This window comes from Cherax quadricarinatus, chromosome 5 (genome assembly GCF_038502225.1).
Source record: "Cherax quadricarinatus isolate ZL_2023a chromosome 5, ASM3850222v1, whole genome shotgun sequence".
Lineage (NCBI taxonomy): Eukaryota > Metazoa > Arthropoda > Malacostraca > Decapoda > Parastacidae > Cherax > Cherax quadricarinatus.
This window is the reverse complement of record NC_091296.1, coordinates 68,679,160-68,693,718: the sequence shown is the minus strand read 5'-3', so window position 1 is coordinate 68,693,718 and position 14,559 is coordinate 68,679,160. Positions and strand designations below refer to the sequence as shown.

The 14,559-nt window shown below is 37.2% G+C and overlaps 1 protein-coding gene across 6 annotated transcripts in view; it reads left to right on the top strand.

The window, feature by feature from the left end:
• LOC128705274 (E3 SUMO-protein ligase PIAS2-like) overlaps positions 1 to 14,559 on the top strand; it is a 102,914-nt gene that overhangs the window by 26,558 nt on the left and 61,797 nt on the right. For all 6 annotated transcript variants that reach the window (XM_070103731.1, XM_070103730.1, XM_070103750.1 and 3 more), the window contains exons 4-5: positions 12,229 to 12,330; positions 13,758 to 13,847. In XM_070103731.1, the coding sequence (XP_069959832.1) occupies positions 12,229 to 12,330; positions 13,758 to 13,847 (192 nt within the window). The remainder of the gene's footprint in view (positions 1 to 12,228; positions 12,331 to 13,757; positions 13,848 to 14,559) is intronic.

Genomic DNA, 14,559 nt, shown 5'->3' with positions numbered 1-14,559 from the left:
ACCCTGGGCTAAGCACTTCTGGGGTGGCCAGTATGGCCACACAAGACCCTCGACCAAGCACCTCTGGAGTGGCGAGTGTTACACATAGGCAACTACGCAAGAGGAAACTATCATTTTTCCAGTGTTTTAGTGATGGTGAAAGTGATATAAGTGAAGATGAGATTGATTTTATGCTATTAGAGGATTCGTCTAGTGACAGTGATCATTATTCACCAGCAAAGCATACTTTTAGGCGTCATTACCTACATTCAGGCAGTGTGCCATTTGCAGTCGGCGGCAAGGGCGTGGCAGGTCACGATCCAAAACCCCTGCCACTGATAGTGAAAGTGATCATGAAGGTGAATATGGGGGGATGGAGGAAATAGTGGTGGGTGGCACGGTGCCTGGACCACATGGCGCAGTGGGTGGACAGACAAAGGACCGCCCGGCATCCCCTCAACCATGTGCTGCCTCCACTCCTGTCCCCCCCTCCTGCTCCCCCATGCCCCATGCCAGAGGTCCACCCTGCACCATGTGACCGAGAGTGGAACTGGACACAAAGTATATTCGTGCCAGAGCCTTTTGATTTTGATGTGAGTGGAAGTGGCATCCTGCCAGAATGTCCCGTAATGAATGAGTCTACAGAGTTAGACTTTTTCCAGTTATACTTTGACGAGCCTATAATGAACTTGATAGTGACCCAGACGAACAATTATTGCCGCTATATCATGGACAATACACCAGAGGTTGGGGAATCATCACGGCTGCGCAGATGGAAAGATGCAACAGTGGATGAAATGTATTTATTCCTTGCCACTGTCATGCTTATGCCACATACCTATAAGAACAATATACATAACTACTGGGCCACAGACTACTATATCAGTGCTCCTGTCTTCCATATCCTCCTTCCCTGCAACAGATTCATTCTGTTGCTACGAATGCTGCACTTCTCAGACAGGAATAGGCCCAACAGAAATGACCTTCTATACAAAATCCGGGAAGTGTTTATCTATATGAAGCAGAAATTCAGTGCCTACTTTTATCCCTTCAAGAACAATGTTGTTGACGAGTCCTTGATTCTGTTCAAGGGACGTTTGTCATTCAAACAATATATACCGAGCAAACGTCATCGCTTTGGTATAAAACTCTTTGTTATGTGTGACTGTGAGAGTGGTCTTGTGTTGTATGTGATTGTATATACCGGGAAAAACACACTCAATGATACCAGGCGCATGTTGGGAATTTCTGGTGATGTTCGAAAAATGATGGAACCATACCTCGGCAAGGGCCAAGGTATGGTTCCATCATTTGGGTTTGTTGACTGTGTGCGTAGGAGTCGCAAGTGGTGTATAAAACTGTTTTTTCACCTTGTAGACATTGCAGTGCTCAATGCATCCAATACAGTGGACCCCCGCATAACGATCAGCTCCCAACGCGACCAATTATGTAAGTGTATTTTTGTAAGTGCTTTTGTAGGTGTATTTTTGGGGGTCTGAAACGGACTAATCTACTTCACAATATCTCTTATGGGAACAAATTCGGTCTATAACGGCACCCAAACAGACTTCTGGATTGAAATAATATCGTTATGCGGGGGTCCACTGTATGTACAAATTAAAGACTGGAAAATGACAACGTTTTGCAGAATTCTCCTTGAATGTTGTAAAACAGATAGCACAAAGGTATGGTACCACACCTGTACCTGCCCCTCAACAGCGACCTGTCACACCACAACCTGTTCCCCAACCACAACAGCCAGTGGGGAAGTGCCAGACCGAATCATCCCTAACTGTTACTACTTGGTACCAATACCACCTACCCCAAAGAAGAAGCATTCCCAGAAAAAGTGTGTTGTGTGTGCTACCACCACAAAATGACCCCAGCAGTGGAAGGACACACGATACATTTGTAACCAGTGTGGAGTGGCACTGTATGAATCCATGCTTCATGGAGTATCATACAATCGTGGAGTTTTAGAAACATAAGTGGGACATGTAAATACTTGTATATAGTTGTAGATAATGTGTGATTCAGCCAGGTGTGCAAAATCACCTGTCGGTGTGTACATGTGTGTCTGTGACAATATGATAATAATTTTGTATATATTATTGGTGTATAAGCAACAATTAACATTGAAATCAAAAGAATTACTGTAAAACATAAGAATCATATCATGAAAACCAAGCAAAGTAAAAATAAAAAATGGAAAAAACGGTAAATATGCAGAGTTTCTGCAAGCGGCAGCGCTCCATGTTGCCGTCAGGTGATCACCAAGTGCGAACTTCACGCCCTCATATCTCGGTAAGTACTGACCCTAAAATTTTTTTTTTATCCTATAACACTTTAAAAAATGTGCTCTTTTTTTTCTATAAAAAAAAAATTATTTTTCAAAATATTCGGGGCACTGGGGTAGTGAACGTATATATACATTTGGACTGTTTACGGGTTAATGTCACCTTTGCACCATTTATAATATTTCTGGTATACTTTTAACTATTTATACAGTGGACCCTTGTATTGTGAATTTTGGAAAACTGCAACTTCTTTTGTCAAAATAGTATTGGCTTGATTTTCGTGATTTCGCTTAGAAATCAGTGGTCGTATGAAACACCTCCTGGTAATGGACATTGCTCCTGCTCATCCTCCAGACTTGGAAGAGCAAATGGTGGAGTTTAACCCTTTGACTGTCGCAACCCCCAATCCTGAGGTGTCTCCTGGTGTCGCAAAATTTAAAAAAAAAAAAAATTATTTTTTCTTATGAAATGATAGAGAATCTTTTCCCGATTGTAATGACACCAAAAAAACGAAATTTGATGGAAAACTGACGGAATTATGCTCTCGCGAAGTTAGCAACCTCGACGCTGTTTACAAATCGGCGATTTCGCCCACTTTGAGCCCTATTTTCGGCTAATTCCATTGTTCCAGTCGCCCAAACTCATAGCTATTTCTTTAGAACTCCATTTTTTCTATTGATTGAGTACAAGAAACTGCCTATTTACCGATGTCAACTACCTAATAATGTGGTCAGAAATTTGCAATTTGGCCGATTTTACGAAAACTAAAAAATATGACAATTTCAAAATAAGGTCCAGAATGAACAATGCAGACATTCCTGGCTCTAAAATAACATTTTCTTTGCTCATCAGTCATGTCTCCAGGCCCCTCTGATATTACTCTTGCTTTCTATTTTGAATTTTTATTCAAACAAAAAATAGAAGACTTACTATTATGCAGACTACTGCAATACTGTAATAATTGTATAAATACATCAACCCATTCATGACTGCATATTAGAATGGCTAGTTGGACATTTATTGGACAATGGCATCATTTGTTTACTTTTGAACATTGGCAAAAATCAAACATTTCCCCTACTTTGAGCTCCATTTCTAGGTTCTTTTTATAGTAAAATCAATCAAAATCACCTCTATTTCTATAATATGTTTTCCATTCTATCAAATGAGACCAAGAAAACGAGAATACAATCATAAATACTATACGAAAATAGACCACAAAGTCGGCATTTTAATTAAAAAAATCGGTCGGAGTTTTTTTTTTCTCATTATGCACTGCGTGCTCCAGGATTTTTTTTATATGGTGCACACTGATCACACAGACCCATTCTCTCACATGTGGGCCTACCAGCTTTCTCCTGCTAGATTTGAAGCCGCTAGAATTTATGAGTATATATACGTCAAACACGGTACCTCGTAAGACGTATATATACGGCCGCGACAGTCAAAGGGTTAATTTCCTTGAGCCCATGGACCAGCAGATCATTTCAAACTTAAAAAAAAAAACTACACCAAAGCAATGTTTCAAAGGTGCTTTAACATAACCTTGGACTCTGAATTGACCCTAAGAGAGTTCTGGAAAGATCACTTCAATATCCTCTATTGCATATACCTTATAGGTAAGGCTTGGCAAGGAGTTACTTCCAGGATGATGAATTCTGCTTGGAGAAAATTGTGGCCAGAATGTGTCCTCGACAAAGATTTTGAAGGGTTTGAGGCTTACCCTGACAACCCTATGTCAGTTGTGGAATTTATTGTGGCATTGGGGAAGTCATTGGGGTTGGAGGTTAGTGGCGAGGATGTGGAAGAGTTGGTGGAGGACCACAATGAAGAGCTAACCACTGAAGAGCTGCTAGACCTTAATCTGCAACAGCAACAGACCACAGCTCAGGAAATTGCTTTAGAGGAGGAGGAAGAGAGAGGGAAGAAGTTGCTTTCTTCAGAGATTAAGACGTGTGCAATGTAGACTAGGATGGAAAGAGTTGTGGAGGAACTTCACCCTGACAAAGCTGTTGCAGGCCATGTATGCGATATGTTCAATGTCAGTGTCTTGTCACATTTTAGGCAAATTTTAAAGAAATGCCAGAAACAGACCTTTCTGGAACAAATTTTTGAGCGACAGGGGTCCAGTGACTTACAAGCTGGTCCTAGTGGCATTAAAACACAAAGAAGGGAAGCAACCCCAGAAAAGCACTTGGTACCTGAAGTCTTTATGGAAGGGGATGCCCCTCCAAACAGTAGTAACTCTTCCATCCTCTCCCCTCCCATCTTCCACACATCAACAACTCTTCAATAAAGGTAAGTGTCAAGTTATTATTGTTTTGTTCATGTCTCATTGTTTTCTGTGTAGATAAATGTACATTTAATGTAAAAATAATTTTTTTTTTTAATACTTTTGGGTGTCTGGAACAGATTAATTTGATTTACATTACTTCTTATGGGGAAAATGGTTATGAAAATCATGAATTTTGAATTTCGGCAAGCTCTCTGGAATGGATTAATCATGAAATTCAAGGGTCCACTGTACAGTAGTGTACTGTATATTGAAATAAACAGAATAGAGGAAATAAGCTCTAATATACATTATTTAGGTATGCATACTGGTCAGAGAGTCTGTCATAAGTCCGAGTTGTCGGTAAATGAGTATGTCATTAAGTGAGGAGAGAGACTATTTGTATTGTGAGGTTATTATTATTATAATAAAAAACTATTGAGGTAAAAGTTTCACAAGCTCTTTCAAACGTACATGAATGAACTAAAATTAGACACGTATTAATGCGCGTTTATTTCGCCTGACCGAGTGATTGCCCACTACCTGTTCAGTTTGTGTTTTTACATTGTCTGAACTCCGTGTATCTCGTTCTCTCTTGTTTACTATTTTGTTAACTAGTTGGCTCTCGTTGATGATGGCATCTAATCTTAGTTGTGATAAAAAGAAGAATTGTAAGCCTCTTACTTTAAGTACCAAGTTAGAAATGATTAAATTTAGTGAACTGACTTTTTTATGTTATCTTAGATTCTTATTTATTTATTTATTTATTTATTTATTTAAAAATTTGAGCACACATACAGAGGTACAAAAAATACAGATAAGAGCAGCATGCCAAAGCCACTTATACTATGCATAGCATTACGGGCTGGCTTAAAATTAACTTAAGATGAACTAAGCAATGATGACATCAGTGATAAAACTTTAATGTATACAGATTACTATAAAGCACAAGTGAGTATTACAAAGACAGGTCATATGGTTGTATGCATTGTTGTACATTCAGTAGAATGGAGTATTCTGTTAGGTAGTGTATTTAAAAAATAATAAAGTTAGATTGGGTTTTAGGTTTAACATTTATGTGATATAATTGTGAGAAACATTTAAGATATACAATTTATAAGGTTCAGTTATTCAGTATTTATTTGGTTTTGGGTGAGTAAGTGATCTTTGAGAAGGGACTTGAATTTATAAACAGGTAGTGTTTCTTTTATATTTACAGGTAATGAGTTCCAGATTTTAGGGCCTTTTATGTGCATTGAGTTTTTGCATAGTGTGAGATGGACACGAGGAACATCAAAGAGTGATCTGTGCCTTGTGTTATGGTCATGTGTTCTGTTGAGGTTGGCAAGGAGATGTTTGAGGGGAGGGTTAATATCAGAGTTAAGTGTTCTATGTATGTAATAGGTGCAGTAATAAGTATGAATGTTTTGTATGGTGAATAGGTTTAGTGTATTGAATATTGGTGGAGTGTGCTGCCTATAGTGAGAATTTGTTATCATTCTAACTGCAGCCTTTTGTTGGGTAATTAGTGGTCTGAGATGGTTACTTGTTGTTGAGCCCCATGCACAAATTCCATAGGTGAGATAGGGGTAAATAAGAGAGTGATATAGGGCCAGGAGGGCTGACTGTGGAGCATAGTACCGTATCTTCGATAGTATGCCTACAGTCTTGGAAATTTTCTTAGAAATTTGTTGTATATGTGTATGAAATTTGAGTCTATTATCAAGGTGGATTCCTAAGAATTTTCCCTCTGTTAGCTTTGTGATAGGTGATCCGTTTATCATTATGTTAAGAGGGACATCTGTAGCTCTGTTACCAAACTGAATGAAGTAGGTTTTGTCAATGTTTAGTGTAAGTTTGTTAGTCCTCATCCAGGTAGATATTTTCTGTAATTCGGTATTTACAGTATTGGCTAGCGTGACTGGGCTCGGGTGGGAGAAGACGTATGTAGTGTCATCTGCAAATAGTGTGGGTTTGAGTAATTGCGAAGCATTTGGTAGGTCATTTATGTATAGGAGAAAGAGAAGAGGGCCAAGGACACTTCCCTGTGGGACACCAACTGTAATTGGTTGTGCAGAAGAGTTTGCCCCATTTGCATACACATATTGGCTTCTGTTGCTGAGGTATGACTTGAGGTAGTTGAGGGAGTGCCCTCTTATACCATAGTGTGACAATTTTACGTGGAGCAAGTCATGGTTAACTGTATCAAAAGCTTTACGTAAGTCAATGAAGATTCCCAGTGGGACTTCTTTTTTCTCTATTGCAGTGTATATATGTTCTAGCATGTGTATAATAGCATCATTAGTATTTTTATTTGGCCTGAATCCAAATTGGCAGGGGTTGAGTATGTTTTGGGAGATAAGGTAGGAGTAGATTCGTTTATGAATTAATTTTTCGAAGATTTTTGAGAGAGGGTGTAAGTTGGATATTGGCCTATAGTTATTCAACTCTGTTTGGTCTCCTCCTTTGTGGATCGGGGTGACCCTTGCTATTTTGAGTACTGTAGGGAAGGTGGAGGATTCAATGGATTTGTTAAAGAGTGTTGCAATGATTGGTGATAGCACTTGTGACACTTTTTTGTATATAAAGGGTGGTAAGGTATTTAAATCTCCTGCCTTGTTTTTTAGCGTGTTGATAATAAGGGAGACTTCGTATGGGTTAGTCGGAGCTAGGAACAGTGTGTTCGGGTAGTTGCCAGTGAGGTAGTCATTTGGTGGGGTATCTGAGCTTGGGATTTTATTGGCAAGGTTTTGTCCTATAGTGGAGAAGAAGTCATTGAGTCTGCTGTTTCTGTTGGTGGGAGTTGGGGTTCATCTGATTTTGCTAATTTTATTTCGCTATTTCGTGATATCTTTTTTGTTCCTAGAATTTCTGATAGGGTTTTCCAGGTCTTTTTTATATCACCTCGTAAGTTGGATAATCTGTTCTCATAATACAATTTTTTTGCCCTTCTTATCAGGCTGGTTAGGATTGACGAGTAACGTTTTGTTTGGTCTCTGGTTATGTGACCCATTCTGTACTGTTTTTCATATTGGTGTTTTGTATTTATGGATTTGAGAATGCTGGGTGTTAACCAGGGACTGTTCAGTCTCTTAGCTGTCATCTGTTTAGTTTTTTTAGGGCAGTGCTTGTTATAGAGGTATTGGGTCTTTTTTAGAAAATTATTAATACATTCGTCAATATCTGTATAGATTTCTAGCTCAGTGTACCAGTCAATGTTTGCTACTGCTGTTGTGAAGTTATTAATGGCTGCCTCATTGTGAAGTCTGAAGGTGACTTTAGTAGTGTCTTGGGGTAATTTACCAAGAGTTGTTATGAGAAAAGTAGGGTAGTGGTCTGTGGTATTATCTGTAATTATGCCTGATTTTAAAGGGGATATGGTGTTGGTCCAGATGTGGTCAAGTAGGGAAACACTAGTCTCTGTAACTCTTGTAGGTTTTGTTACTGTTGGTAGCAACATACAGTTACTCATTGTGTTTGTGAATTCAGTAACGTGTGGGTCCTGGTCTTGCAGGAGATTTATATTGAAGTCACCTGAGAGTAGTAAGTGATCTTTGTTCATGCGTGCATCAGTTATCATACTTCCTAGGTTTTGACTAAATTGGCTAATGTTTGACTGTGGAACTCTGTAAATGTTTATCAATGTGAGAGGTTTTTGTAGGTATTTGGATTTGAATTTGGCTATTATATATTCCCCATGTTCATCCCTTGTGCAAGTATTAGTGATACATTCTAGTTGGTCTGAGTAGTATATGGCTGTGCCACCCCCTTGTTGGTCTGGCCTACAGTTGTGTATGGCTGTGTAACCAGGAATGGCATAGACATCTGTACTATCAGGCTTTAGCCAGGTTTCAGTTAGTGTAATGATGGACATATTGGCATGTAAGGAATTTAGTAATGCTATGAGGTCATCGTAATGCTTGCTTAAAGATCTGATATTGTAGTTAAAGATAGTTATGTTGTTGTTGGCACTGAGAAGTGCCTTTGATTGTTCTGCAGTGTAGTAATTACAGTAACTGTTTGATTCATTTAAGTCATTAAATAAGAGGTTGGTATCAGGATCAATGCTTGTAATCATAAGATTTGTAGTGAATCTATAGTTAGAATTAAGTATAAAACAAAGTAAATAGTCTTAAGCTAAAAAATAGCACCTGAATTATTTAACAAATGTAAAATAATGAGCTAAGGTAGTTTTTTTTTTTTTTTTTTTTTTTTTTTTTTTACTTCCCTTCTTCTTTTAGCTAAAATAAAGGAGACAATATAAAAGGGACTAATACAAATAAAGTGATAATCAAATAATGGAGCTTGGGAATATGATAGTAGGTAGTACTATAAAGGTAATTCTTTAAAGTTAGAATTATAGTATAAAATAATAATATAAAAGGGACTAATGTAAGTTGTGGTGAACAATAAAGTGGTAATCAAATAAATGAGCTTTGGAATATAATGGCAAAATTGTGAACTTATTCTACTTTAGCACCTGAGAATAGCACCTTGATTATTTTAACAATTGTGAATGTATAAACTAGGGTAGTTATATAAAGCTAAAATAAAGGAGAAAATATATAAGGGACTAAAATTAAGTAATGGTAAACAAAGTTAAATGGACAGGTGGTCACTATGAAATAATATTGGTTTAGGAGTAAGATCTGATTTGTAATATTAAATAAATTGAGCAGTTTATTGCACAATAAAAGTAAAAAAAATGAGGTAGTTGGTACTAGCTAGCAAAAGATAGTTTTGGTACTTGCAAAAAAGTAATTGGAATATACACTAATTGCATACACAATGAAAAGTGACTAAAAAAACAAGTAGTGATAAACAAAATTAAATGGACAGGTAAGAATAATGAATATTATTAATTTGGAGTAAGATTTGACTTGTAATTTAAAATTATGAGCAATTAATAGCAGTAAGAAAGAAGTATAGAGTATTGGAGGTATTTCATTAGCTAGTGATGAAAAATAATAAAAATAATAATGTACAATATAATAGTAACGTACACTATATGCACCACACGTATATATGTATTAAGGGCACTTATCTAATCTGTTACAGAAATGTCAGCTTTTCTAAGGAAGGTAGAGAAATCGTGTTCATTTGAGATAGTATATTGTTGTCCTGTTGATGTTTTCCTTACTAGTATTTTCCCATCTCGCGTGAAACACTGATGTATTTTGTTTTCCTGTTTAAGTTTTCTCAGCCTGAACAGAAGGTTTTGACGTTTTTTTTGTTAGACACTCATTTATGTACACTCCATTTTTCATTGTAATTGCTGATTTAATTAGGTCCTTTCTTTTATCGTATGAATGAAGTCGGATCATTATACTGTGTTTACTTCCTGGTTTTCCTAGCAAACGTGTTTCTTTGATTTCATTGTTTTGCACGATGACTTGTACGTGGTTCTGTATTATCCTGATAGCAGTTTCTTTGCACTGTGCTTGTGTTATGTCACTAGGAATGTGTGGACTGTTTATTATTACTGCATCAGACAACTTATCTTGTTCAGTTTTGTCGTCTTGGAAATCAAGGTATTCATTTAGTCGAGTGTGCATGTTCTGATTCCAGTCCTTGATTGCTTCTTCAACCTTCATATTTATTGTTGTTATTTGCTCAGTGTGACTGGCTATAGCTGCTTTTAGAGTATTTTCTGTGTCAACACTTCCCGATGTAATCTTCTCTTCAAGGTTTTGGATCTTATTCTTGAGGTTGGTTATCTTGGATTCTCGTCGCTCGAGTGTTGCTTTGATATCTTTGATTTCATTTTCTAGAGCAACGATGTAGTCCTTGATATTGTCAGGAATAATCATACCTGAGTTATCATGGGTGAATCCTTTGAAGGGAGTGGAGTTGGAGGGGGAGTCAGCCATGTTTGTTGTTGTTGTTGTTGTTCCTTGGGTGGCGGCGGTGAGGGGGGTTGATGATACACTGGCGTCCTGCTGGGTAGACAAGTTGAGTTCTAGGGTCCTTGCTGTTATTCTTTTATTACTGGTGTTGTTTCTTCTGCGATATCCTTTCATAGTATCACTGAAGTAGATACTGTGTAGCAATGGAGGAGAAGGCTTGTTTTCTCGGAGCTTGGGTTAAGTGATTGTCTGGCAGCGGAGGCAGTGTTTGGGTTAGCAGGGCTGTCTTCCTTAGATCTTCTAATTTTGTCAAGATTTGGGATACATTCTTAGTATTCTTGGGTCATGTTGTGGTCTACGTGGGTTCATGTAGTTGAACTTTCACTTTAGGCCATCACAAGTTTTGTTGAGCGATGTTTTTTTGAGAAAGAAGAGCTGGTAGGATACCATTGCTGCCGCTGCCGCTGCCGCACATATGCTGTTATGTATGATAATCTACATAACTGTATTTGTATATACCTGAATAAACTTACTGACAAGGTATGTCGATGGCTGAGATAACCATTAAATACAGTTACATATAGCAGCATATGTGTATAGAACCTAGGATAACCCAAAAAAGTCAGACAAAGTGACTTATTGCTGACATGGAAAAACTTTTACACTGTCACTCGCCTCTCACCCATTCAGATTAATATTTTAGGGTAAGTAACAAGTGTACTGTGTGTGTATCTTACTTTTATTGTTTTTTAATGTCTAGTTCTATTGCAGACTTAATATATTGTTAGTGTAAACCTGATATCTAGCATTTAGTATATGCATTTATAAGTGGAAATAAAGGGTGTTCCACTTTACGTCGATTTCCGCTTTATGACTGTAGCCTGGAACCTAACCTGCTGTATAAGTGAAGCTCTACTAGGTAGATCTTTTTTTGTATCACAGTTATGTTAAAGTAGAGTTGAACCCTGATTGTCGCACACTCCAGTTATCAGACGATTCAGTTTTAGAACCATTTTTTGTGTGAAATTTTGCTCCGGATATTGCACGTATCAGACTGGTTTGAGTGAGCATTCATCCGAAACATTTCACAATTTTTGTGCTTCTTTATTGATTGTAACTGTGAAATAAGCTACCATGGGCCCAAAGAAAGTTCCTAGTGCCAGCCCTTTGGTAAAGGGCTGAGAGAGAGGGGAGAATGTGCCTTCCTCAGTGATTCTACGATATGTACGATACTAAAGCAGGAGGAGTTGATAAAGGCTATAGCTCCAGATAGCAATAAAATGTAGCAAGTAAGGTAAGCGTTTAAGCGATAGAAAAATGACGACATGAAACTTAACTCCTCCATTATTGTTTGAGGTACATATATAGGGTCACTGACAATGCTGCCACCACCACCACCACCACTACTGATACAGCTGATGCTTTCAGTGGCCCTTATAAACCCAACAACAACACCACTCCACATACATAATGACATATTTTATTCATTCTAGAGTGTATATCAGGTTTCTGTGTTATTTAAATTGTTTATAATGTCATGTTAAATCAATTGTGATAGATAAATAAGCCCTAGAGTTGTTATTAGTGTCATATTCTTTAAAAAATGAATTTTTTGTGAATATTTTTGGGTGTCTGGAACAGATTAATTGTATGTACATTGTTTCTTATGGGAAATATTAATTCAGTTTTTGCACATTTTAGTTTTAGACCAACTTTCTGGAACAGATTAAGTTTGAAAACCAGGGCTCCACTGTAATTCTGAAAGGTACAGACATACAAAGAGAGAGAGAAAAAAATTATGCATACAGGAGTGTAAAAGATTTCTCCATTGCAGATCTACTTGAGGTTTTGCAAACCTGATAGCACCAGTGAGCAGTTGGACTACTACCCTACCAACCTGCATGTCGCAGTCAACAAAAACATGTGCAGGTTGCCAGTAAGTAGTCAAAAAAATCAAGCCTGAGTTGCTTAATTTGTAGTATTATAATACTCTATAGTATAGGTAACCCTCTAACATCATACTTAATAATGTTTATAAAAATGGCATGTAAATAAAAATCTTGTATATTGAAATGAAAAAAGTATAGTTTACTTTCCTGTGATCCCCAAACACACCAAGTTTTTTTAGGTCTCATAATGGTATGGCATGGAACATGTAAGAATGGTGAGCTGGCAGCTTGGGAGTTTGTTTACATTAAGAGTGAGACTAGGCTTTTCCTTAAAAAAATAATGGCAGTGCTCATTAGCTGGCAGTGAGGCAGAGAGAAGAGCCCATAGTATACTGTGTATTTCCCCAAGTTTGTGCCATGATAAATGAAGATTACAGCGTGCTCATTGAAAATATGACACAAATTGTGAGCCTTGACTGTCCGTCATGTAGATCTACATCATGAGCTCATCTTACTCAGATAAGCTGTGAGTGGTAAATTTTGGCCTAGATATGAGAGAATGTGTCTACGCAGTGAGTGTGCACATTATAAAAGAAAAACTGTTTCACGTGGTGAATGTTGGGAAAAGCAAAACTCGCATATATGTTTGGTTTCAAATACATAGTTACTTTGAGGTGTTTCATAGGATGGTTTTATTGGCTCTTTCCTAGTATCATTTGTTAGAATGAGACATAGTACTGAAATAGAGATGATTTTAGTTTTTTACCAGACCAGGAGTAGCTTGAAATTAACCTCAAAATACCAGGAATATTTTATTTTTACCGATATTCCTGAGGATGGGTAAGACCTTCCCTGCAACCCCTAGTCTATTTATATTTTATACTAGGTCTCATTCACTTATTGGGATGCTGTAATCCATAACAAATCTTCCCTGATTATTTTTCATTATTTGAGAAATTGGGTAAATTTCAACTTTTTGTGTGATAAATTCATAATAGAAGGCAAGTGTAATATAGTATAGGAATGGAGATGTGATTATTGGACAGAGGAACTATTGTTTTAGTTCCTGGAATGTCTGCAGTGTTTATTTTGGAATAAAAAGTATTTTGAAAAAGATTTAAGAAACCAGTACATGGGCTATAATTTAAACAGTATAAATCATCAAGAAGTTTTAGTTACAGTATTTTTGTGTGTTAATGTTACTGTAATTTACATTTGTGAGGAAAACTTTGCAGTGTTCTAGTGTGTATTGGTAAATACAGTAGCCTATTTAAATCACATTGTTTGATCTGCTATTGATTGTTTATTGTACACAAGAGTTTACATTTGTACCAAACCTGGCTGATATAAGATTAGATCTGGAAAACCTAAAAATCATGTTGAATATGTTTTACAAAGTACAGTAGAAGAAAATGACAACACCTGTGATGATTGATATGAATATAATTTAATTAAAGGTAAACTTCCTTCTCAGGGGTTATACACACTGCCCAGGGGGCCAGCAGAACCATTGGACATAACTGATATGTGTAACTTGTCTCATGATAACCTAAACAATATAAATGTAAGTAAAATGCACATTTGTCTTTGTATGAATTACTGGTACTGATATATCTAATAAAATTCCTAAAAACTTGAACTTATATATTTGAGGTGAATTGGTCAGGTATGAAAAAGGTGAGAAAGAAAGGTTAAGAAAGAATTAATTTTTACTTTGATTATTTACCTTGACCTTGGTGGGAGATGGTCGTTGAAGCAGAAAATAAATGCCATAGCCATACTTAAGTATCAACATATTGGCCATTTTCCACCAAGGAAGGGTGACCCAAATAAGAAGAAACACTTTCATCACCACCCACTCCATCACTGTCTTGCGAGGGGCATGGGGATACTACAGTTCAAAAACTGCAACATATCTTCACACCTTCAGAGTGCAGGCACTGTACTTCCTACCTCCAGGACTCAAGTCTGGCTAACTGATTTCCATGAATCTCTTTATAAATGTTACTTGTCTCACACTCCAACAACACGTCAAATCATAAAAACTATTTGCCTCCACTCGCTCCTCTCTAACATGCCCACACATGTTTGTTGGAAGTCCAAGCCCCTCACACTTAAATTTATTTTCAGAAAAAGAGGATAAATAAGTATGTGAGATATGATGTAGGCTGTAATGACAGCAGTTTGTTAGACTATGCATTTGGTAGATAAAAGCTTGATCAGTAGACTTCTGGATGTGCATGTTTTTAGAGGAGTGACATGTGTTAAACCATTAC